The sequence below is a fragment of the Pan paniscus genome, chromosome 16 (genome assembly GCF_029289425.2).
Source record: "Pan paniscus chromosome 16, NHGRI_mPanPan1-v2.0_pri, whole genome shotgun sequence".
Taxonomy (NCBI): Eukaryota; Metazoa; Chordata; class Mammalia; order Primates; family Hominidae; genus Pan; species Pan paniscus.
In genome coordinates, this window is record NC_073265.2 from 63,458,971 (window position 1) to 63,484,321 (window position 25,351).

General features: G+C 53.7%; 1 protein-coding gene across 7 annotated transcripts in view; it reads left to right on the forward strand.

Annotated features, from left to right (window-relative positions):
• Positions 1-3,389: 3,389 nt before the first annotated feature.
• The window catches only part of CCDC33 (coiled-coil domain containing 33), a 101,721-nt gene continuing 79,759 nt past the window's right edge, over positions 3,390-25,351 (forward strand). For 4 of the 7 annotated variants that reach the window (XM_055098243.2, XM_055098241.2, XM_055098246.2 and 1 more), the window contains exons 1-2: positions 3,421-3,835; positions 11,072-11,235. In XM_055098243.2, coding sequence (XP_054954218.1) covers positions 3,815-3,835; positions 11,072-11,235 — 185 coding nt within the window. In that variant the 5' untranslated portion in view covers positions 3,421-3,814. Of the gene's footprint in view, positions 3,836-11,071; positions 11,236-25,351 lie in introns of all 7 variants that reach the window. The other 3 variants (XM_055098245.2, XM_055098242.2, XM_055098244.3) reach the window with 3 other exon arrangements.

The following is a 25,351-nucleotide window of genomic DNA, read 5'->3' on the forward strand; positions in this document are numbered from 1 at the left end:
CCACCAGCGCTTGAGCCTTCACACCCACCCAGACCAGATATCATCCCAGGCCCACTTGCCCTCTTCTCTATCCCCTCTCTGTTCCCGGCTTCCAGGCCCACGCCCATGGCCGCACCTTTCTCAGGTAGCCCTTCAACAGAAATGTCCCCTTTCCTACCTAAATCCAATGTGTTCTCAGGGTCCTGCTCAAGGCCCTTCATCCTGGACGCCTTCCTCGACCCCTTTATCTCCTGCTCTGAACGTGTGTGCAGTCCTCCTGGTCCACAGCAACACCTCCTGTGTGTGTGCTGCTTCTGGAGCTGCAAGTTCACTCCTGGTATGTAAGAAACATGAGGCAGGGGCGTGGGACCAGGGCAAGTCCCTGCCCCTCCTTTGATTATTTTGACTGTTGTCTACTGAAACATTTCCTTTGGAGGGTCTCTATGCTCCCACTGCCACGCACCCTCAGCCCCAGTGGTGTAGACAGCAGGTCTTCACTTGTTGGCTGAAGGATGGAAAACTCTGAGAGGGTCCCCCACTCTGAATCCACCGGCTGCTGGCCAGGACCTTCGAGGGCTGCTCTGACCTCATATAAGTTATGAGGCTCAGCCTCAGGAGTTTCTGCAGAGAGATTGGAGAGCTGGCTTTGCCCTGTGCTTCCACAAGGGCTCTAACTGGGCCCCTTGAGGCCAGTTCACACCCCACCCCTTAAGGTGCTGAGCTGGGTTTAAACTGAAGTCACTGCCACCCAGAGCTGCACTAGAGAGAACTTGCCAAGCCCAAGGTTGGTTAGCAGGGAAAAGCGAGCATGCCTGGAGCTCATAACCATCCGTGTTAAGAGCTTTACCTGCGTGGTCTCATTCAGCCCACAGAGCAGCCCTGATTCCCTCACTGAATAAGGATGGGAACCAAAGCTCAGAAAGGGTTAACATTTTGCCCAAGATCACACAGCTTTGAGCTGCCATTTGCTACAAAATCACACTGCCTACATTTCCCACCTCATCCAACTCAGCTGCCCAAATGTGGGGGTGGGACAGGACTCACAGGGAAGGAAAGGCCAAGTCAGGAGGGGGGCGTCTCTGGAAGACAGACACACTCCCCTGAGTCTCATTGCATGGGTAGTTTGTCCTCACAGGCTGCTTCCTCAGACTCCAGGCCCCAGACATGGCATGAGGAAGCAGGGCTGACTATGAGCCACATCTGTCTACCCAGATTCTTCTTGCTGTCCAGCCAGCAAGATCCCTCCTTCCCCAAGAGCCAGCCCCAGATCCAGCCTCAGGGGCTTGCCCCTCCCAGAACTACGGGCTCTCTAGTGGCCACATTTAACCCCTGGCCCCTCCTAGTGATACAGCTCCAAGTGCTGTCTCCTGGGGGTAGGGGGTGGGCACAGTTATCTATTAGCTGTGAGATTAATCATTCCCTGCTCTCCCTCACCCTGGAATCTCCCTGAATCATCACAGCTTGGGGCTGGCCCCTGGACATTTGAGGAGCAAGCCCACTTCTCTGGGCTGGGGATATAGAGCTCACCTTGCTGGAGGAAGGGGAGGAGAAGGTAGAGCAGCTGGGCTCATGCTGCTGTTAAGGCCTTCTCACAGGCAAGGAGGAAGCAGCTCTCGGGGGAGGTTAGGGTAGGCACAGGAGCTGGTGTCTCAGGGGTCCTTGGTCTGGGGAGGTGAACAACCAGCAAGTCAGGAGGTAGAAGGGCCCTACTGGTGGCTGCTGAGTGCACAGGGCCCACTTGCACCCTGGAGCCAGACGGCCTGGAACCAGTGCCCAATCGCATTATCTTCCCAGGCAGGAAGATGGCAGGGGCGTGGCTGCAGAGGCAGAAAGCTCAGATGCCAAGGAGGGTAGCTGGGTGAGAGCCCCGAGCCCCGGGGACTGAGGCAGAGCTGCAGGGCAGGGCAAGGACCACAGTGAGGCAGGCAAGGTGGCCAGGGCGCAAAATGTGAGGCTCTGCGTCGGGAGCGGAGCACTCGCACAGCCCTGAGAGTGAGTGCTTCCTTAAAGTTTGCTTCCTAGGCACCTGGCTTGCATCTTCAGTCCTGCTGCTAGAGGAGCAATGGCTCCCCACCCCCTGAACCTGCTGCCCTAGCCTCCTAGACTAAGCAGGCCTGAGAGGTTGGGGGAGATGCGCTCTAGAGAGACTGGGGGAGCAGCCACTGAGGCCTTTCCACACATACACACTGTGCTGGGACATGTTGGCCCACAAGGGAGATAAAGCACAGTGCTCACAGCCAGGCCATTCCTGGTCAGGCCCCCAGCCCCAGAGCCCCAGGAGTACCACTCTTGGCAGGCCTAGACGGGGAGAATATTAGGAGTGGGGTTCCTGACTACCATCCCCCACCAGTGTCTGGGTGACCTTGCCTGGTCCTTTCAGTTCTAATCAAAAGCAAAGCCTCAGTTTTTCTGTCTCTAAACTGGGGAGAACCACATCCTTGCTGCTGCTCTCTCTGGAGTGGGGGTAGAGAGGGAGGCTGGGAGGCCTCTGCAAAGCGGGAGTCTCCTGCCTCCTGGCTGCCAGGCTGGTCCTGCTCTTCAGCCAGATTAAAAGAATCTCCAACATGGGGCCCAAAATAGGTAGAAATGAGGCAGGCCACAGGGGCCCCCCAAACACTTCTGAATACTGCCCAGCACCCCAAATCCCTCCTCTTCTAGCCCAGGATTTCTGAACATTCTTCGAAGCCCAGTTCAGACCTCACCTCTCTATAGAGCAACCCCCCACCCCAGGCCAAGGACTAGTCTCTCTTCATTCTGCCATCTCACCTCACCAAAAGCACTTAGGACGCTGCCTGGCGTGCAGCAAATGCTCTTTGTCTTTGTAATAATTTCTTGCAGTGCTCAGAACTGAACCATAATCTTTGGTTCATACTCTAGTGCCATCACTGACCCATCATGGCTTTCTTTAATTGTTTAATTATAATTTATTTTCAATAATGTAACGAACTTCCATTAACTGACCACCCAATCTAAAAACCCAAAACTTTAGAATGTATGCTCTTACCCTCTTCTCTCCCCGATCTTCCCACCCACCCTCCAAGAAGAAACCATCCTCTTGAAGTTTGTGTTTATTATTATCAAATAAATGGAAGACTATAGGTACCCAAAGAGGCACGATGGCTGGTAGATTCTTCAACAGAAGTCGCTGTTTTACCGATCAAGCTGCAACACTCTTGAGAGCAGTGTCTGCTTCCTCTTTTGCTGCAGCTTGAGCAGCATGGGGCTGGCGACACCACAGGGTTGGTGGAGACTACTTGAAGCACCAAGAGCAGGAAGGGTGAGGCCTGAGTGCCAGGCGGCAGGTGGAACACAGCTCCAGGAATAGGGAAAAGGGCTTTGCGTTCTAGCTCACTGCACCTGGACAGGTGCCTGTGTGACTTCGGCCCTGCCCTGTGACATCACACAATGTTGCCCAGGTGACCCAGCTAGGTGGAAGAGCTCACTGTTTTCCAGGCCTGGGCAGAGGCAGGGCCCCCCTGCCCCATCTCTCCACCGTCCTAGGGGTGCCAAGAGTCAATTGCCTCATTGCTGACCCTGTCCAGCTGGCCATGGCCCTCAACCCCCAAGGCCCTTCCACCCACAGACCATCTCGCTGCTGAGAGATCCAGGACCTGCTCCCACCTGGCCACCCTCCCCCTCCCCCCACATCCAGGCCCCAGGGCTGGTGTGTGGCACCCCTGAGACCACATTGACCTCCATACTGTCTACTACCCATAAGGACTCCAAGACGCCCAGGCCAGCTGTCTGGGCAGGACTGATGCCTGATCACCCACTAATACCAAGTACTCATCCCCAAGATTGTTAAACAAGGCCAGACACTCCTGGCCTCAAGAGGATGGGACTGAAAAACAAAAAGGTAAGGCCAGGGGCATGGGCCATGCACCTGCATGAATCCGTCCCTCCTTCAAAGTCCTTCCTTCAAAGTTTTGTTTGCTCCTTAATCATGACAAAAGCTTCCCTTCCCTGGGTCTCAGTTTTCACAGCTGTGAAATGGGGAGTGAGGTGGTCTCTGTGGCTCTCCCAGGTTAGCTGCCCTATACTCTTGGGCCACACGGGAACTGGAATGCAGTGTACTTGCAGGTGTTGTCAATGCTGACCACCCTTACCTGGTTGTTTCTGCACTCTTATTGCTGGGGTCACACAGTCTGAGAGCCCACTGAGATGGTTCATTACCCCTGTCCAAGATCTCCCAGGAGATTCCCAGGCTGCTGGCTTGGCAGCCCTGATGCCCCCATTGCCCCCATGCTCTCCAATCCCTGGCCCTGATTTTCTGGGGCCTAGGCCCCTGTCCTGGAACACAGATGCTTGGGTCTCTGAAGAGAAGGGATTTTTGTGTGTTTTGTTGATCACCGTATCCCCAGCACTCAGAACAGTGCCTGGCACATAGTGGGTGCTTAATAAAAAGCTGTGGCCCAGCAGCAGGGCTCTGTCAGGAAGGGACTAGAATCTCAGTGTGATGGGATATAAACAGTTGAATGTAAGGGACCCCTTACCTTCCTCTCACTAGCAAGGCTGAGCCTCTGCCCTAGGTGGTGTTAACCCACAGGGATAGCAGAAGGAGCTGAGACCAAAGGCACACAGATACTTGCAAATGGGGGATACCCTCTTTGTAGTTACACTCAGGTTGAATAAGCCAAATAGCTGGGGGTGCCCAGGCCCTAGTGTGATTTCCACTTCATTACTCTTGATTTTGATGTCTCTGGTTCCTGATGTTCTCTGCCCACAGCTGCCCCCCACCCCCTGCAGACTCTGCCCTCCCCATTAAGCCTCTTTCTGTAATGCCACACACTCAGGACCGGGCACCAGGTTGACCTGGCACCCTAAGCTGCCAGCTGGTCCCCACCTGCCCCACAGAGCTGGATTTGGGGATCTGGGGAGTGTGCGTGGGAGTCCTGAGGAGGAGCCAAGGTTGCTTTGATTCGTAGCTTTGAGAAGCACTTTTGATAGCTGGGTAGAATCGCCTATAAGGATGCTCATCATGGCCGGGGGTGGTGGCTCACGCCTGTAATCCCAGCACTTGGCGAGGCCGAGGCAGGAGTTTGAGACCAGCCTGGCCAACATGGTGAAACCCCATCTCTACTAAAAATACAGAAATTAGCTGGGTGTGTTGGTGCACATCTGTAATCCCAGTTACTCAGGAGGCTGAGGCAGGAGAATCGCTTGAACCTGGGAGGCAGATGTTGCAGTGAGCCGAGATCACGCCACTGCCCTCCAGCCTGGGCAACAGTGTGAGATTCTGCCTCAAAAATAAAAGGACGTTGGCCAGGCGTGGTGTCTCACTCCTGTAATCCCAGCACTTTGGGAGGCCAAGGCAGAAGTTCGAGACCAGCCTGGCCAACATGGTGAAACCCCGTCTCTACTAAAAATACAAAAATTAACCGGGCGTGGTAGCGGGCACCTGTAATCCCAGCTACTTGGGAGGCTGAGACAGGAGAATTGCTTGAACCCGGGAGGCGGAGGTTGCAGTGAGCCGAGATAGCACCACAGCACTCCAGCCTGAGCAACAAAGAGCAAAACTCCATCTCAAAAAAAAAAAAAAGGATGCTCATCATGTATATATAATACATATTTGTGTTTCTTCTTTTGTGAATCCCCAGTTCATGTTTTTTAAATTGGATAATGTTTATAGGTTTCAGTGCTCTTTGTATACTAGGGATATTAATCCTTTTTTAAATATGCAGCAAACATTTTCTCCTTTTTTTCTTTTCTTTGTATTGCAGGGCATTTTGGACCATTATAGAAGTTAGTATAGATTTTTAAAATGTAATCAAACCTATCCCTTTTTAATGATTTCTGACTTTTGTGTCATCTTTTGGAATGCTTCTCTGCTCCAAAGAACATAATTCCTCTTGCTGCCACCAATGGATACTCAGGTTTTGAGTTCAAGGGGGCATCCACTGTGGAGCAGAGAAGGGATCCACATCCAAGGAAGCATGGTTAGAGCACAGCAGAGACAGCAAGAGTGTGGGGTCAGACAGACCCTGCTTCCAGTTCCAGCCCTGGCCTCACTAGCTAAGCTGTGTGCTTTCATACAAGAGGTTTACTTTCTCTGAGTGTGCTTCCTCACCTGTGAAAGAGCTTTCCCCTGGCCGCCATAACTCTCAGGCAAGTTTAGATGTTGAAACTAGAAGGAACATGGGGGACCATTTTTAACAGAAAGTCCTTGTGAAACTGCTGGGAAATAGCCCCACTGCAGTCAAGTAACTTGCCCAAATGACAGATCCGGGCAGCCAGGCACCCTGCCTCCCAGCCCAGCCCCGCTCCAGCTAGTGTGACTTTTCAGACACACGGCCCTTCTAGAGGGCAGAACTGGGCTCAGCTCCTCAGGCCTCCCAGGCTGCTGGAGGAGAAGGAGGAGTGGGTGGAAGAGTTTGTCTCCTTCCATCTCTCTCCCCACCAGAACCAAGTTAAGCACCCCCCAACCCACCCGCGGGAGCTGAATTCAGGGACCATTAACTCCCTGTTGTTCCTACCTCCTCCTCTCACCCCAGCCCTTCCCCCCAGCACATGGATCCAAAAATGCCCTAAGTGATGGGCAGTCCTAGTTCCCCTGCAACATCTACTGGCTAATCCTGGCCTATTGAGGGCAAGGCTGCCTGTCTGTTTGGATAAGGGCACTGGAGTTAGCAGCTTCCAATCTTGCCAGGCCCAGTGGAGTAGCTGAGAGTGCTGAGCTTTGGAATCAGGCTTGCTTCGGTGCTCACAGCCCAGCCTCTCATCCACTGGCTGTGTGGCCTTGGGCAGGTAAACTGGCCAAACCCCTGCCTGGAAAAGCTGCCTGCTGATCTCTGTACCCTAGCAGTGTTGGGTGGGTTAAGTGAGAGGGAGCCTGAGAAGCTGATGGTGAGCATCCAGCTTTGCTCCCAGCCAAGAGGAGGCATGAATTCCCTCCCCAGGGCTCACCACACCCCTACAGATGGGTTTGTGCAAACTGAGAGTTACGGGGGGGTGCCCCATCACCCCCAGTTCCCTACCACTCGTGTAACCCAGTATATGCATTTTCTGTTCCCTCATCAATCCTCTAGTGCAGGCCAGGGGTAACAGATGGGTCGAGGACATTGGTTCTGATGCAGGACATCTCTGAGGGAAGCCTGCAGATTCCCATCCAGACATGGGAATAAAAAAGGGATAGCAGGAGGTTAGCAGCCCTGGCCCACCATCCCCCTTCTGGCCTTACCCTTGGCCCCAAGCCTCCCTGGCCCTGGGCCCAGCCTGCCCAGCGGGCACATGCCTGCAAGCCTCACCAGGAGGCGCCAGCCTGGCAGTTGGCCTCATGCCCAGAACTGAAGCACAACAGTTCTCGCCAAACTTCCTGCAAGCTTTATTCCCAGAAGGGAAGGCTGTCCCCGAGGGGAGGCGCAGGGGAGATAGAGGAGGAGCCGGTGTGACTCCTGGCCAGGTCTGCAGATGCCTAGTTGGGCTCTGGGGCTGCCAGGGAGCCAATGAGAGCCCCTGGACAATGGTCTTACTCCTGGGCCCTCCCTTTCATGGCCCTAGGGAGCTCATGAGAGGCCCTGTGCCCTCACAGCAAGGTGAATCCATCTAGGAACATGAATCACCCCTCCCAGCCTCACTGCAGGAACTTCAGGCACAGTAACCACTGGAAAGGCTGAATCACAAACTATTCCAGACATTCCCATTGGCCAGGTGGGAAAATCAAGGCTCAGGGAGGTGGTACAGAGAGGTAGGGCCAGAGCTGAGCTGAAACCTAGGTCTTTTTTTGTTGTTGTTGTTGAAGTCTCACTCTATCACCCAGGCTGGAGTACCATCTTGGCTCACTGCAACCTCCGCCTCCTAGGTTCAAGCAATTCTTCTGCCTCAGCCTCCCGAATAGCTGGGATTACAGCCTCGTGCCACCACACCCGGCTGATTTTTGTATTTTTAGTAGAGATGGGGTTTCACCATGTTGGCCCGGCTGGTCTCGATCTCCCAGCCTCCAGTGATTTGCCCGCCTTGGCCTCCCAAAGTGCTGGGATTACAGGCGTGAGCCACCACACCCGGCCAAGTTGAAACCTAGGTCTTTTTGCCCTGAGGCTGCCAGCCTTACTCCTGTGCCACTAAACCAGGAGAGCAAGGCTGCTGGGGAGTGGGGGGGTCATGGTGGCCTGCATGAGGGTGGATATGGGAGGAAGCTGCCAGGAGGGCAGGGAACAGCACTCTGGCTGCTCCTCCTCCTTCACCTCCAGGCAGGGGCATCTTCCCCTCCCCTCATTCTCCCCTGACAGGAGCATGGGGGAGAGAAGGAGGGGCAACCCTCATCAACACCTCTGCAGATGGTGACAGGCCCTGCTGGGTCCTGGAAGAGGGTGGGGGTGGCCTCCTCAGTCAGAGGAAGGAGAGGGGGGCCTCTCTGCAGGACTGGCACTTCTGATCTGGGGGGCATGTATTCTCACCTCCTAATTAGCCATCTTGCTAGGCAAGGACCACAGCCTGCACCAGGCAAGCCAAGGGAAGTAGGGGAGCAAGGCACAGGGATGACAGTTCTGGAGTGACACCCAGGGTGGAGCAGAGGAAACAGCTAGGGCAGAGGCGGGGAGGCAGGAGGGAGCTTGGTAGGTGTGAGAAACAGCCAGGAGGCCAGTGTGGCTGGAGCAGAGTGACCCACAGGGCCCGTGGGACAAGATGAGGTCAGTTTTCTGGGCCAGCTCCTGGAGGGCCCCACGGGCCATTGCAAGGCTCTGAGAGAAGCAGCAAGCTACTTCAGGGTTCTGAGCAGAGGAGAGAGAGGGTCTGGGTCCAATCTGTAAAGGCTCACTCTGGCGATTGGATGGGGTAGACGGAGAGCCGGAGAGGAAACAGAACTCCATCAGAGGCGAGTCGGGACATACAGGTGTCTGGGACCTGAGTGCTGACCTGAGGATGCTGAGAAGGGTCAGAGTCCAGATATAGTTTGAAGGTGGAGCTGACAGAATCTGCTGAAGAACTGGATAAGGGATGTAGAGGAAGAGAGGGAAGAATCAGGAAGGACTCCAAGATGTGGGGCTTGAACAACTAGAACAATGGCATCGCCATTAACTCATTAACGAGTTGGGGCAGACAGCAGGAGGAGGGGTTTGAAGGGGAGTCCAGAGCTCGTTAGCTTCGAGAGGCCAGTAGACCCCCAAGGGGAGCTGTTGAGGGGGTGTGTGGCTCCGATTGGTGGGCACCCCACGCTATCGTGAGAAATGGATGAAATAACGTTCCTAAAACTCCTCGGGGCAGAGCAGAGCCTCAGGCACTGTGCCCTTTTCTTTCCCTCTGCCTGAGGCTTCCAGGAGCCAAGGCTCAAGGTAGGAGCAGAGCAGCTTCCAGATAGGTCGGTCCAAGTCCTCATCTCCCCACTGGGGAAACTGACTCTCAGAACATGGCTGGCTTTGGGGCCCAGCATGGTGAGAGGCAGAGCTGGTTTAAACCTACCTCTCCTGACACTCAGGGCTCCTCAGGAGCCGGCCATTCTGAGCCAAGGACCCAGCCTGCCGAGGCTGCCACCAAAACCAGAGCCCGTCCAGGGCCCAGGTCCTTGCTCCTGTCTGGGCCTCAATTTCCTCTCTATGTAATAGGACATTGTTCTCAACCCCACCCAACCAGGGCCTGCCCTGGAATGCAGGGTCTGACAGGCTGAGCTTTCCAGAGATGAGGAACAGCCTGCCAGTGGCCCCTCAGGGCCCTGCCTCCACCCTGAGGAGATCCATTGCTCCTCTCCCAGAGCCAGGAGTGCCCCTCTATGGCCCCTCATATCAGCTGGAGGGACAAAGGGTAGGCAAGACCTCCTACCACGGGAGGCCTATCAAGGGTTAATCTGCGTCAGATTAACTGGAAGTGGTGAGTCAGCCAGCCGGCCAGTGGAGGACAAGGACACCCCTGAGCCACAGCAGCCTCATGGCCACACCCCTCCCCACCCCACCGCGTTTATATGCCCAGCTCTGCCGTCTTCTCTGAGTCCCCACTGCCTCCCCAGTCAAACTGAGCCACCTCTGGGCCTTGGAAAGCTCTGCCCCTTCCCGCTTGCTGCCTTCGCTCCAGTGTTCTGCTCCTGGCCTGTCCTCCCTGACTCCACTCCTGCACCTTCTCCCAACCCTTTAAGGCCTCCTCCTCTGTGCTGTCTTCCCTGACCGCCTCAGCCGGCCAGGGCTTTGTCTTCTCTCAGCAGCTCTCGTTAAGATGGTCCTTTGGGCCATGAATCCACGAGTTACTAAGCTGCTGAGTCCCTGCTTGGGGCAACTGGTGTAGGAAGCCCCCTGCATGGGCAGGCACCTCTTCCTCCCTAGTCCGCAAGTTTCCTGGGTAGAAGACAGGTGGGGCATCTGGGACAGACACATGTATTCACCTCCATGTAATGCACTGAATGCCCCCATGAACGTGGAGAAGCTTTGTCAGCTGTAAAGTGCTGTGCACAGGAGGGACCTGAGGTGATGGGTGAGCTGAGGTGAGGTTACAAGATAGACTGAAGAAGGTGGCCCATTATTAGGACTGCAAAAGCAGGTGGGATTTAGGAATTACAGACGAGGACACCTGCGAAAGCTAAGGCTTAGAAGTGGGACCAGACTTGAAAGGTGAGGTGGCCTGTCTCATCCTGCAGGAAGGGTAGGATCCAGGACTAGGGGAGAGGCTGAGAGGCACTGAGAGAGACGTGGGATGGGGACAGAAGTAGGGAGAAAATGGGGCCAAGGCGACTGCCTTGCAGAGTGGGCGGAAGGGTGACAGAGGGAGGCAGGCACTTGACGGAAGCTGTGAGTGGCTAGATGCTAGAGGGTGGCAGTGAAGGGAGGTGCCGCAGCAGAGGAGGCCACTCAGGGCCAGGTGCAGTAACTCATGCCTATAATCCCAGCACTCTGGGAGGCCGAGGCAGGCAGATCACCTGAGGTCAGGAGTTTGAGACCATGGGGAAATCCCGTCTCTACTAAAAATACAAAAATTAGTTGGATGTGGTGGTACATGCCTGTAATCCCAGCTACTGTGGAGGCTGAGGCAGGAGAATTGCTTGAACCTGGGAGGTAGAGGCTGCAGTGAGCCAAGATGGCACCACTGCACTCTAGCCTGGGCAACAGAGCAAGACTCTGTCTCAAAAAAAAAAAAAAAAAAAAACAACACTCAGCCCCGGCTCTCCCCACAGAACACTGAACACCCAGAGGAGCCCCTGATCACCTCCCAGAGCACGGAACCTGAGATCGGTCACCTGTCTCCCTCTAAGAAGGAGACCATAATGGTCACCCTCCATGGGGCTACCAACCTGCCTGCCTGCAAGGATGGCTCCGAGCCGTGGCCCTATGTGGTGGTGTAAGTAGCTGCGTGAGAGTGGGGGCAGGGGATGGGTTGGGCTGTGAGCAGAAACCAGGGGACAGCTATTTGGAATACTAGCACCCAAAGGCCCAGGACTGGGACTGTCTTACCCAGAGGGGAAGAGCTGCTGTGGGCACTGCCTGGCATCTCCGCTGCTGCATGGGAAGCTGCTCACCAGGGCTGGGGAAGACAGGGTGCCAACGGATCCAGAGAGTCACCCCTCCCCACCCCACACCAGTGGGGCAGGGATTGGTCACAGCTCAGCTCCAGTGGGGCAGGGCCCTTGTATGCAGAAGTCTGGGCTGGGCTCATGGGCATGATGGTCAGATTGGGGAAGGGGAAGATTTGGGACCTGCCTCTCCTGACTTCTGGGTGCCCCACCCCACCATACCCAGCCCTGGGGTAGGGTCCTCATAACCACCCTCCCCTCCTCCCCTCCTTCTCCAGTCACTTCTATTATGGGGACTCCCCTAGTTCTGGGCCTTTAATGCACCCCACACACCCCCTCCAGCCAGCTGCTGTCAGGGTACACACTTCCCCAGCCTGGCACCAAGGCCTGCCACGCCACATCTATGCCCACCTCACGGGTCTCACTTCTTCCAGAAAGGCGCCAAGGGGCAACACAATCTCCATCCAGCCAACCTTCGCTGGGGACACTGCATATTTGCTCAATCTTTATTATAAAGCACCCTCCAAGGAGCATGTCACCCCTAGACCTTCTATAGACAGACGGCGGGAGCCTTGGTGGCCTCCCACCAAGCCACCCTATACTTCCCCTCCCCCACCAATACTGGCACCATTCAGTTCCTGCCAAGAGTCTGTTACCCACATTTCCTTTTGGGGAGTGCCTGCCCCAGCCCACTCACCAATGCCTGCTGAAATCCTGCCTTCAAAGCCTCCTCCTCCAGGCAGCCACCAGAGTTGAGCTCTCCCTCTTCTGGAGCTCCACAGCAGTGGTGACCCTGGTCTGAAGTACTTTATATCAACATGGTTTATGCACTCCTCTGGGGCTCCCTGAGGACGGATCTCCTCCTCCATTTCCCTCAACAATGCATCCAACATAGGCCTGAGCCCAAACTTAGGAGCCAAGGAGTGACTGAGGCCAACACCTGGTTACTATGACAAGTCCCTGCCCCCCCAGGGCCCCCACTGTGAAAGGGGGGTAGAAGCTGTGCCGAGAGCAACAGGTGAAACACTTGCCTTAAAAGCCCCATTTGTGCCAGCCCAGCTCCTCGGCCATCCCTCCCCCAACTCCATTTCCGTGGTGAGGGAAGCACAGGTGGTGGGAGCAGGCTTGGCAGGGAGGCTGGTTTCTAGCGGGGAGCTCGCCTTCTCCGCTCAGCTATTTCCATAAACCAATTATCGCCGATCATCTCGGGAGATTGAGGCCCTGACTGTCACCAATCCCGCCTGGGCGGCGGGGCGGGGAGCTGGGTGGCTGTGTGGCTCCTAGGCAGGCACCGCGACCCGCGCCATCACCCGGTTGCCATGAGAACGCGCGGCAGGAGCCTAGGCGACACGAGCCTGGGTGGGGGTTCGGAGAGCCGGGCACACCCCGAGTCCTCCTGCACCCTCCCTGTGGCTGCGGCACGTGGGGCGGGAGGGTGGGGACAGAGAACGCGAGGAGGGGGGAGGGGAAAGCACTTCGCTGCACCCCTCTCCAGCTGGGAGCAGCGCCCGGGCCAGGCTGCAGCCTGCGTCCCAGGGCTCCAGACAGGCGAAGCTGCCACCAGCTCGAGGTGGTGCTAATGAGATGCAAATGAAGGGAGAAGGAAGGGCTTCTGAGAATGAAGGCCGAGCTGTCAGGACCTGAAGGGGGCTTTCAGTGCTCACCCCCAGCCCCAGGCAGAAACCCCAGAGGGAGGATCCAGACCCTCAGAGGCCATAGAACCTGGAAAGAATTTATATCCCTGCACATCTGATTACAAATAAACAAGTAACAAAGCACACAATAGGCATAAGAAAGTTCATGAAAGTTTTCGTTTTGTTCATGATGAATATTTCAATGCTTTTTAAAAATATGTATTTGTGAAGACTTCAATGTAAGACCTGCAACTGTAACACCCCTAGAAGAAAACATAGGGGAAAGGCTCCTTTACATTGGTCTTGGCAATTAATCTTCGGATATGACACCAGAAGTACAGGCAACAGAATCAAAAATAAGTGAGACTGCATCAAACTGAAAAGCTTCTGCGCAGCAAAGGGAATAATCCACAAAACAAAAAGGCAGCCTATGGTATGGGAGAAAATATTTGCAAAACATGTATCGGATAAGGAGTTAATATCCAAAATATATGAGTAACTCATACAACTCAATAGCAAAAAGACAAGTAACCCAATTTAAAAAATGAGAAAAAGACCCGAATAGACATTTTTCCAACAAAGAAATACAAACGGCCAACAGGCACATGAAAAGGTGCACATCACTAATCATCAGGGAAGTGCAAATCAAAGCCACAAGGAGATAGCACCTCACACCTGTTAGGATGGCTGTTCTCAAAAACACAAGAGATAAGTGTTGGTGCGGGTGTGGAGAAAAGAGAACGCTTGTACACTGTTGGTGGGAATGCGCAGTAAAATGGTGCAGCCATTATGGAGCACAGCACGGAGGTTCCTCAAAAAATTGAAAATAAAACTACCATATGATCCCGCAATCTCACTACTGGGTATATATCCAAAGGAAACAAAATCAGTATTTTGAAAAGATATCTGGCCGGGTGCAGTGGCTCACGCCTGTAATCCCAGCACTTTGCGGGGCCGAGGTGGGCGGATCACAGGGTCAGGAGTTCAAGACCACCCTGGCCAATATGGTGAAACCCCATCTCTACTAAAAATACAAAAATTAGCCGGGCGTGGTGGCAGGCACCTGTAATCCTAGCTACTAGGAAGGCTGAGGCAGGAGAATTTCTTGAACCTGGGAGGCAGAGGTTGCAGTGAGCCAAGATTGCGCCACTGCACTCCAGCCTGGGCAACAGAGCGAGACTCCCATCTCAAAAAAAAAAGTAAAAGAAAAAGAAAAGAAAAGATATCTGGGCCTGGTGCAGTGGCTCATGCCTGTAATCCCAGAACTTTGGAGGCTGAGGCAGGTGGATCATCCGAGGTCGAGAGTACCCCTATATTCATTGCAGAATTATTCACAATAGCCAAGATATAGGATCAACCTAAGTGTTTGTTGATGAATGAATGGATAAAGAAAATGTCATATATATATATATACACACACACACACACATGTCATATACATATATTTGTATATACTTATGTCATATATACACACACAATTATATATTGTATACATATATATCCACATGTAGACAACATATACACAATGTAATATTATTCAGCCATAAAAGGGAGGACATTCTGCCATTTGCGACAATGCAGATGAGCCTGGAGGACGTTATGCTAGATGAAATAAGCTAGACACAGAAAGACAAATACTGCGTAATCCCACTTAATGGAATCTAAGATAACCTCATAGATGCAGAGAGTAGAATGGTGGCTGTCAGGGGCTGGGGATGAGGGAAATGAGGAAATGTTGGCCAAAGGATATAAACTCTCAGTTTTGGGATGAGTAATTCTGGGGATCTAATATGCAGAAGGTGACTCTAGTTAATGATACTATATTGTGGCTGGGCACGGTGGCTCATGCCTGTAATCCCAGCATTTTGGGAGGCCAAGACAGGTGGATCACCTGAGGTCAGGAGTTTGAGACCAGCCTGGCCAACATGGTGAAACCCCATCTCTACTAAAAATAAAAAAATTAGCTTGGCGTGGTGGTGGGCACATGTAATCCCAGCTACTTGGGAGGCTGAGGCAGGAGAATCACTTGAACCTGGGAGGCGGAGGTTGCGCTGAGCCGAGACTGTGCCAGTGCACTCCAGCCTGGGCGACAGAGTGAGACTCCGTCTGAAAAAAAAAGATACTATATTATGTATTTGAAATGTGCTAAGAGTAGATTTTAAGTGTTTTCACCACATACACGAAAGGTAACTGTGAGGTGATAGATGTGTTAACTAACTTGATCATGACGATCACTGTGGAAAGTATATGTGTATCAAATCATCACTGTGTACATTTTAAATACATCTAAATTTTATTTTTATTTGTCAATTATGCCTCAATAAAACAGCAAAAAAAATATATATTATATATATTATATATAATTTTACATTCTTTCCAAGCATTTTTTCTCATCTTTTTGCTGCCCCTGTTTTTTGGTACCCTGAGCTTAGTCTCCTGGCTTGGTTTCCTGCCCTCTGCCATCCCATCTTCTCTCACCTGAGGTTGGGGATGTAGATCCTGGGAATCCCTGTCTCAGCCTGGATTCTGTCCTTCTCTCTGGGTTTGTTGCATCCCTAGCAGGCAGGACCACAGTTGCAGGGATCGGGGCAGGGGAAATAGTGAAGCACAGACCTGAGAGTGCCCCAGAACTGTTCATTCATTCATCCCCTTAGTGGGGAGCTGAAGAGGGTTCAGGCCCAAAGATGGTGCTTCTCTTGTTTGGGGCATGGCCACTTCACCCCTTAAGGAGGCACCAGGCTTGAGCCCATATAGTAATAGGCACATCCTCCAGCCAAAACTATTCCAGACCAGCAGGCACTTGGCTCATCTTGGGGGTCAGCCTGTCTTCATCTAAGCCACTGGTTGGCTTCCAATCTGACCCCACTTCTCCACCAATATAGCTTCTCTGTAGTCACCAGTGACCACCGTCTCTGACCCTGCATCCAACGGGCATCTCATCTTTTGCGATCTCTCAGGTAAAGGAAATAATGTATACAGTGGTCCATTGCCAAGACAAAGTGCCTTAAATCAGCTTAGATCAGCAAACTACAGAAGAAACCGGATATATACTAGGCCCCTGCTTGGATAGCCAACGCCTGCTTGTCGGCAGCCCCCCACCCTCCCTGCTTAGTTGCCCTCACCAGAACAAGAAGTTTAGTCTAAAATGAAAGTTTATTAGTCTGCAAAATAGCTCGTTTTGTCTGTTTTTATCAGCCCGCCCAGCTGCTTAGGTCATAAGCCAAATACTTGAGGCCGGGCGCGGTGGCTCACACCTGTAATCCCAGCACTTTGGGAGGCTGAGGCGGATGGATCATGAGGTCAGGAGATCGAGATCATCCCAGCTAACACAGTGAAACCCTGTCTCTACTAAAAATACAAAAAAAAGTAGCCGGGTGTGGTGGCGGGTGCCTGTAGTCCCAGCTAATCGGGAGGCTGAGGCAGGAGAATGGCGTAAATCCAGGAGGTGGAGCTTGCAGTGAGCTGAGATCACGCCACTGCACTCCAGCCTGGGTGACAGAGCGAGGCTCCGTCTAAAAAAAATAATAAAAAAATAAAAACAACTTGAATAGCCCCTGAGCTAACTAGGATTGCAGTGCATTGTGGGCTGCAAAAAATGCAATAAGACAACCCCCCCAAAAAAAAAACAAACAAACAAACTTAAAGCTAACAATCAATAGGTGACATCTGGGAAAACTGTGACCCCGCAGTATTCACCCTATGAGGAACCGGGGGAGAGACCCGTGCACTAGGGGTAAATTGCTTATTGAAACTGTGCTGGGTGTGCCTGCCTATCAGACACCCAATCTTGCAAGACCCGCGTTAAAAGTCTCAATTTCGCTGTTCCCTGGGTCTCTGAGTCCATTCTTTGGGTTTGGACGGGTGAATTTGTTTATTACACAGAGGCAGCATCCCCTCCAGACAACTCAGTCTCTTTGAAGCCCTTTCTCCCCCTCCAAGTTACCCCACTCTCCCACCTTCCCCTATGGCCACATCTCTTGATCTCGTCTACCTGACCTTAAATGTTAGCCTGTCTCAGGTTTCTGCCCTATGTGGCTCTTCTTTCTCTAGCCTGTACTCTTTCTCCATGTGATCCCACCCCATCCTGGTGTCAGGAATCACATTTTTCCCTCATCCAATCCATCACCAAGTCATGTCCGTGTCTCCTGGTCTCTCGGATTGAGCTGCTTCTCTCCACCAGCTCCACCACCGACTTAGGCCACCGCACTATTTCTCCAACCGCTCTTGGTTCCTCTACTCTTGCTCCCTGAAGATCCCTTCAAAGGCAGGTTACCATTGGGTACTGTGGTGCCATAGTACCAAAGGAACTCAGTGGCTTCCCATTGTTCCCAAAGTAAAGAGGATTCTAGGCTCAGCACGGTTGGGTCTTTGCCGGCCCCTCCAGCTCCCCAGCAACAGGACCTCCACCTCCCTCTCTTTGCTCCAGCCACACTGGACATCTCTCCGTTCTCTGAGCAAACCCTGTTCCCTCCCACCCTAGGCATTCTCAGAAACATTCTGAGAAACATTCCCAGAAACATTCTCCCTTCCCCTTTTCCCATCTCAGCTGTCCTCACTGATCTCCCAGATGAGGCCAAATCCTCCCTCATTACATGTTTTCATGCGACTCTGTACCAGGATATGTGCTTATGCACTTTATGTGATTATGTGCGTACTCTTTGCCAGTGCCTCCCCATCCCGCCTCCACTGTGCCCCACTAGTTCCGTGGACAACCACCAGGTCTGCTTTGCTCACCATTATATTCCTGTCATGAAACACAGTATCTGGAACATAGGAAGCTGTCACTAAATAATCGTTGAATGAATCTGGCCCTGTTTCTAGCTTGCTGTATGACTGTGGGAAAGTTACTTTGTCTTTCAATGCCTGAAAACCTCACCTGGGAACCTGTCTCAAAGGGCTATAGAGATGGTGGTGCTAGACAGTGTGAGATGCTGCGGATCTAAAGCTCTGCAGGGGGAAGGGGGAGTCCTGAGCAGGCTCACAGTGGGCACTGAGACCTATCATAAGAAAGCCACAGGACAGTGGAAAGAAGCCAGGCTGGGTACAGGAAGACCTAGCATCTGGCCCACTGCCCCTGACTCCCTGTGTGAACTCAGGCCAGTCCTTGCCTTCTCTGAGCCTCAGTCTTCCCATGGCCAGGATGTAAGCTTTGGCCTGCATGCTGCTGCAGGCCTGCCTGGCTGGCTTGTGTTCTGGCCTGGGAAACACTCTCAGTTCTTTAGAGACAACAAGAACCCCAGCTCTGCCACCCGAGACAGATTCTGTGACCAGGTCTACTGGGCCAGTCTCCAGGCCCAGGGTGTCCCATGACTGGTCTAGGCCTGGCTCAGTGCCCTGGGGCTTGAACAGTACCCAGCACCTGTCACCCAGCCTGGCACAGAGAGACCTGCCAGTCAGAGCACAGCAGGGACCAGGAAGACAGTGGCACTGACAGGCACGGGGTGCCCCAGTGGACAGGATGAGATATAGAAAAGGGGCTAGCCAGGAGATGGCCTGTGGGGTTCTGACCCTTGGCCAAAGGCTGCATGTCAGGGCTGCCAGCATTGGCAGCTGCTTCTTCGGCTGCCTGCTGCCCAGAGCTAATGAGTGGGGACAGAGCCAGGACTCGAAGGGGAAGGCGCTGCTTCCTCTGTGCATGTGGGGCAGGCTTGGGATGGCACAGGGGAGGTGGCACAGATCAGGGCCAGCTAGAGTCATACTCAGAGGATCCTTGGTTTTCTTAGATAAGCCTGAGAGCCCTGACCCTGGCCCTACACTGAGCTTGACCTTGATTGTAGACTGAGCTCAGCCCTGACCCTGGTCACAGACTGAGGCTGGCCTTGGTCACAGGATGAGCTCTGACTCTGGTGACTAATTGAAGAAGATGTTAAAAGTAGGACAATTGTTTGAAATCCTGGCAAGAGGGGTGATAAAGAAGGTTACAGTTATCAAATACTCACCATACCCCTGAGAAATAAGCTAGGAGTGTATTGTGTGTTTCATACAGTTTAATCGCCACCCAGTCCTATAATTGAGGTATAATATTATCATTAAACCTCATTTTACAGATGAGGTTCCTAAGGCTCAAAGCATTTCCATGACTTGCCCAAGGTCACAGAACTAGTTAGTACCCAAAGGAGGATGCAGGATCCAGGATTTCAAAATCTAAAAGCTCCCTCCACCTCATTCTTTGCCTTGATCTTTCATGCCGTGGTTACCCCTTTTGGAAGGGGGGTTGTTGAGACAGGATGCTAACCCAGACTTCCAGAGAAGATGCAGTGACTAGTGTGGAGACCCATCCTGGGATCTGGAGTTCTCCTTCCTCCCTGTCTGGCTGGGGGCCTTCAGTCAAGGACCCCTGAAGGCAGGGATCTGGGCAGAGTGGGTGGAGGCTCACAATGACTCACAGGTGACCCATGGGCTTGTCTCAGCAGCCAGAGGGTTGGGCTCAGCAAAAATAACAATAACACAGTGATAGTGATCATGGGATAGTCCCAGGAATAAGGCAGCCCTCACTTGCTGATGACGTTCCACTCGAAGCTCACTGCGAGCTCGGCTATTTACACCCTCTGGTTCTAACGGTGCAGTCCTGGAGGCAGGCTGCGTTATTCCCATGTGATAGTGGAGGAGGCCAAGGCCCAGGGGAGAATGTGGATGTGTCTGAGGTCACATGGCTGGCCAGTGGGAGTGGAGCAGATGAAGATGACTATTCCCATCTGGCCGCTGGCTCCTACAGAAGCCAAGTCTCCTTCTCTTCCAGCAGGATCCCCATGGGAAAAAAGACAAGGGTGGGGAGCAGGCCTGGGGTGAGGCCTGGGAACCAGGGTCTTCATCTACCCTGCAGGGCCCCCACACCATGGTTTGATTTTCCACCCACACCTGCCCCCCATGACATCAGTTCCTGGAGACTCAGAACCTCAGAATTTTTGTTCAGTGAGAACTTCCCTTTGTCCCAGGGTTATAAATACAGCTGGTGTCAGTGGTTGAAGGATGGTTGGCCTGAGAACCATCCCCAGCCAGACCGAAGCCATAAGGATTCTTTCCAGATGTTCTCCCATCTCTGCCACCTGGGGCCCCTAAGGTGTTCTCATGCCTGAAACCCCCATTCAGACTCAAGAAGCATGAATTCTCCCCCACAGGCTTCTTCTGGAATCCTGCATAACAGCCTCAGAGGGCATTCATGGGGGAGATTTGGGGCCATGAGGCAGGCCAGAGGGGGCCTTCCTGGTGTCCTCATTGCATCCTGCATGGGCTGTCTCCTCTGCTTACTCCTGAGCATGGGCAGAGCGGCTGACAGCCTCCTCCTCCCTCCCTGGTCATCATGAGCAGCCAGGAGGCTTGGTGATCCCTCCAGGCTTCATGTAGCTTCCCTCTCCCTAGCCTGGCCCCCATGGGTCCCAGGGTCACATGCCACAGGGTCTAGCTTGTAGTGGAGTGAGGGAGGCCATTGAGCAGGGGCTGGGGCTCTGGGCACCGATTAGGCTCCTCCTACCCCTGTGTGCTCCCTGATTCTGTCATCCCTCCATGCACACACTTAAGTTTCCAGCAGAAGGAGCTGCCCTGGAATCCCGTTGATCTCCTCATTACCCCCCCCCCCCCGCCCCCGCTCCTTCTCTGAGGCTCCCCCTATCCATCCAGAAACCTGTGAGATACTGAACACCATTATCAGGGAGAAGCTGAGCTCAGAGATGCTTAAGGGATGTGCCACACAGTCAGCAGCAGTGGAGCCGGGAGCCAGAATTCAAAGTCAATGTCTTCAGGGCCAAGCTACTTATGCAAATCCTGTAGTTCCTGGCATGTGATGCAATAGAGAGAGGAAGCGACTGTGGCAAACCAGAGAGCACCTGGCTCATTCAGAGGAGTAGCCCCTGCCCGTCCTACTGATCTCTACATGGAAGAATGAGGGCATGGGTTGTCAACCCTCTTCATTTTTGTTTATGTTTAATTATTAGGTTTTTTTTATGTGTAGAGATGGGGTTTCACTGTGTTGCCCAGGCTGGTTCAAACTCCCGGCCTCAAGTGATCCTCCCACCTTGGCCTCACAAAGTGCTGATATTACAGGTGTGAGCCACCCTGGCCAGCCTCTCTCAATTTTATTTATTTTATTTTTTTATTTTTTGAGACGGAGTCTCACTCTGCTGCCTGGGCTGGAGTGCAGTGGTGCGATCTCAGCTCACTGCAACCTCTGCCTCCCAGGTTCAAGAGACTCTCCTGCCTCAACCTCTTGAGTAGCTGGGATTACAGGCGCGTGCCACCACTCCCAGCTAATTTTTGTATTTTTAGTAGAGATGGGGTTTCACCATGTTTGTCAGGCTGGTCTCGAACTCCTGACTTCATGATCTGCCCGCCTCAGCCTCCCAAAGTGCTGGGATTACAGGCGTGAGCCACTGCGCCCGGACGCCTCTCTCAATTTTTAAAGAGAAACCAGAAATCCAAATGTTTGCGTAAAATCAGCCAAGTTTTACTTTCAGGCCAAACACCTCTGGTCAGTGAGGATCTCTGGGCCCCTCATTGTTCCTCTCCTGAACCCTCAACCCAACTCGGACACCACTGGTGCCTCCAGCTTTGCTGACTGGTCCCCCTCTGCCAGGGGAGTGACCTCCCAATGGCTGTGCATCCTCCACACATGTATAAGTAGGCATTCTCCTTTCTTGAAGCCCCGTCTTTCCTCGCCTCCAGGACAACCCCCTCTCCTGATTTTCTCCCCTGTCTCTGGCCACTCCACTGTGGGATACTCTTTGTCCCAGTACCCTGCGAATGTCAATGCTCCTGGCTCAGTCCTTGGCCTCTCCTCTGCATCTCTACCCTCCTTCTTTTTTTTTTTTTTTTTTTTTTGAGATGGAGTTTCACTCTTGTCACCCAGGCTGGAGTGCAATGATGTGATCTCGGCTCACTGCAACCTCCACCTCTGGGGTTCAAGCAATTCTCCTGCCTCAGCCTCCTGAGTAGCTGGGATTACAGGCGTGTGCCAACACACCCGGCTAATTATTGTATTTTTAGTAGAGACGGTGTTTTGCCATGTTGGCCAAGCTGGTCTCGAACTCCTGATTGCAGGTGATCCACCTGCCTCGGCCTCCCAAAATGCTGGAATTACAGGTGTGAGCCACCACGCCTGGCCTCTACACTTTTTAAGAGATCCCCCCTCACCTAGGCATCCCCCTTTCCCCCCATCCTGAAAGCCCCAGAATCCCTGGATCCAGCCTCTCTCCTGAGCTCCAGTTCCATAGACCCACCTGCCAATATACGTCTCCACTCAGACTCAGCCTTCCTCATTGATCTCCTCATCCTCCCTCCTTCTCGAAACCTGTGAGATACTGAGCGCTGTTATCAGGGAGGAGCTGAGCTCAGAGATGCTTAGGGGATGTGCCACACAGTCAGCAGTGGTGAGCCAGGAGCCAGGACTGAAGCCCACGACTGGTGAGCCTGAACACAAAGCTGTCTCTCTGGTCTTCAGCAAGCCTGGCCTGGGAATGCTCAGGAGGCCCTGGGGTTTTATCCCTAGGAGGGCAGGCTGTGGCCTACCCCTTCCCTGTTCCCATACAAAGGTGGGGACAGAGGAGCAACTGGCTCTGAGTGAGGAGAGGAGCTAGTGGGCATGGCCCCCTCCCTCTCCTGTCGACTTCCCAGCGGTGTGCTCCTGCGGTGCCCTGTGGCGTTGGAGGAGTGGGGCCTAGGGACTAGCCGGGGACTGTGGCAGGGACTCTCAGGATGGTCAGTGTGGCTAACAAAACCAGACCTCGATCCCTCCACAGCACCCTGGAATGGGACAGAGAGACTAGGGGCCAGGCTGGACCGAGGCGCTCAGTGCCCCCTGGGCCTGGAGGGAGCCCAGTTCCCCCACTTTCCCCCCACAGCTGGGTTCTGCTTCCCCACTTTGGAGACACGCTCTTGGGACAGGACTTGGGATCTGAACCCTCCTCCCAGCCAAGAGCTATTTCCAAGACAGTTCTGAGGAGCTGCCACTGGCTCAGCAGCCTGGGCCAGTGAGTTGGCCTGGCAGAGCTTGAAAGGAGGGGCTGCCACTGTCCCACCTGATTTTCCAGTGGTCTGTCCCTTCTTCTTTCTTTCAGCAAACACCTGCTGGGCCCCACTTTGCCCAGGCAGTGGGAACTGAGCTCCAGCAGCGACAAGACAGGTCCCTGCCCTTGAGGGGTGAACCGTCTAGTAGCGGTGGTGAGGGTGGGGAGGCGCCAGGAATCATAATGCTGTCCCCACTCACTCATCCTTTGCCCACAGTCTCCCAGGAAGGCGGCCATCCAGGCTCCAGTCGCCAGCACTAGGGTATCGGAGCCCCTCAGGAGGCTGGGCTCTGTGTCTGAGCCAGGGAGTGGCCCCAGACCTCAAAACGTGGACTGAACACCACACGAGTTAAGCAGGGAATGAGAATCAGAATGACAGGAATCAGAAGAGTCCGGTGATTTCTGTGAGGTCAGGAAGTTCGACTTTATGTCTGGCCCACGTTCCTCCTGCCCTAAGGCTGCATACGGGAGAAAGGGGTACTCAAAAGGGTGGCTGTTCAGAGTGACTGAACCATTGAGAGGATTGCAAGTCCTGCTGGGTTGCTCTTCCAGGCCCACACCTTCCAAGGGGACTGTCATTGCCTCCCCATAGGACTGTGATGGTGACTGACAGGTCCACCCATTGCAGCCTAAGAAGGTGGCTCCCAGGGCCCCTCACCAGCTATGCCACAGGACAGGACACGGCATGACACTCCAAAGGCTGACAGATGGTGCAGACAGCGGCCCTTCCTGACCCTGCATTGCCTCCAGCCTCAAAAAGAGCAAAAAAGTGTCTCTGGAAAACAAGGAAATCCCCTTCCCAGAAGAGGGTAGAAGGTGCAACAATGCCCAGAACACCGGCGCTTGAGCCTGACTTTGGGCCATCACAAAGCTCTGTGGGCTGTGGCTTTCTCCTTGTCCGCCATGAGTGGAAAGGAGGGGTACCCACACTTTTGGATGAAGTGTGAGTAGTGGTGGGGTGGAGGAGCAGCATCCTTGTTTGACAGGAAGATCTTTGCCTTTGCTAGAGTGCTTCTCAGAGTTTCTCAGAAGGTGCCCTTTCTTTTTCCCAGAGCAGCCCCCACGCCCTGCAGGCAAGGGCAGGGGAAGAGCCGGGCCCTCATGGACTGGGAGCTGCTGGCCTCCAGTTGGTGCCCTCCTTACTCCAGAGTCAGTTATTCTGTAAACTGAGGCCCACCTGCAGTGTTGTAGCACCATCAGCAATTAGTGATGCTTCATTAGAGTCCAATTAATAAATGAAACCCAGGATGAGAGTCCCTCGTGTTGCTGAGAATAACAACCCCGCTCATGCCTTAAGTGGCAGCCTCCTGGGGCTCAAAACCCACAAGGACCAGCTGCCCTGCCTATAGCATGGGGCTGGGGGAGGCGGCAGCACAGACTGGGGGCCTTGTCAAGGCTGTTGTCTGGTGAAGCGGGGGCGAGGAGAGAAGGGAGCTTCAGCACTGACTCCCTGCCTCAGATCTCAGCTCCTCCTTTGAGGAGTCCCTGGGCACAACTCCCTGCCCAGCAATCCCAGGGGAGCTTGGCTAAGGCCAGAGGTGTGAGGGCTGGGGCTCTTCCCCCCTGCCTGCCCGGCTTCAGAGGACACTGATTGTGGCCACGGCAAAAAGGGGCCTTGAGAGGGACTCAGGGGAGAACCACAGCCTCCCTCTCCTGACTCCCCCAACCCATGCTCCCAAGTCAGCACCTGCATCAGCCAAACAGCCCCCCTCAAGCCTCACCTTCTGTCCTCCAAGTGGAAAGATTCTCAATCTATCTGTTCAAGCCCTGCCTTCTCCAGGTTTAGGGTCAGAAACACAGGAACCCAGACTTTGGCCACCCCATTCAGATGACTGTCTCTGCAGAAGCCAACTCCCCACCTCCTGTTGCATAAGACTGGGCTCCTGGATTGGGAAGAGGTCACTGGGTTTTTCAGAGCCTTCCAGGGGTGGAGGCAGGCCTAGCCTGTGGCCTGGGAGTCTGGCAGCCTCTTGGACTTCTGGAGGATGGGGTAGGCAGGCCTCCCTGGCTCAGAAGTTGGCATGGAGGAAGCAGGTCGAGGGGAATTGCCCTACCTTCTCAGGAAAGATTGAGACCCAACCATTACACCTCGACAGCTGGCCTGCAGGACTGCCAGTTCCCTCACCTCCCTCTCAGTTTCCCAGGTGAGCCAGCAATGGATTGTGATGGGCCAGGTCAAAGGCGCCCAATACCTCCTATTCCACCATCCATCCACTTAAAGGTCTGCTCCTTATCCACTATTCCCAGTGCCTGCCTGACTTCCCCAGTGCCAGGGGCTTCTGGGAACATCACTCTAGTCTCTCAGGATTTGC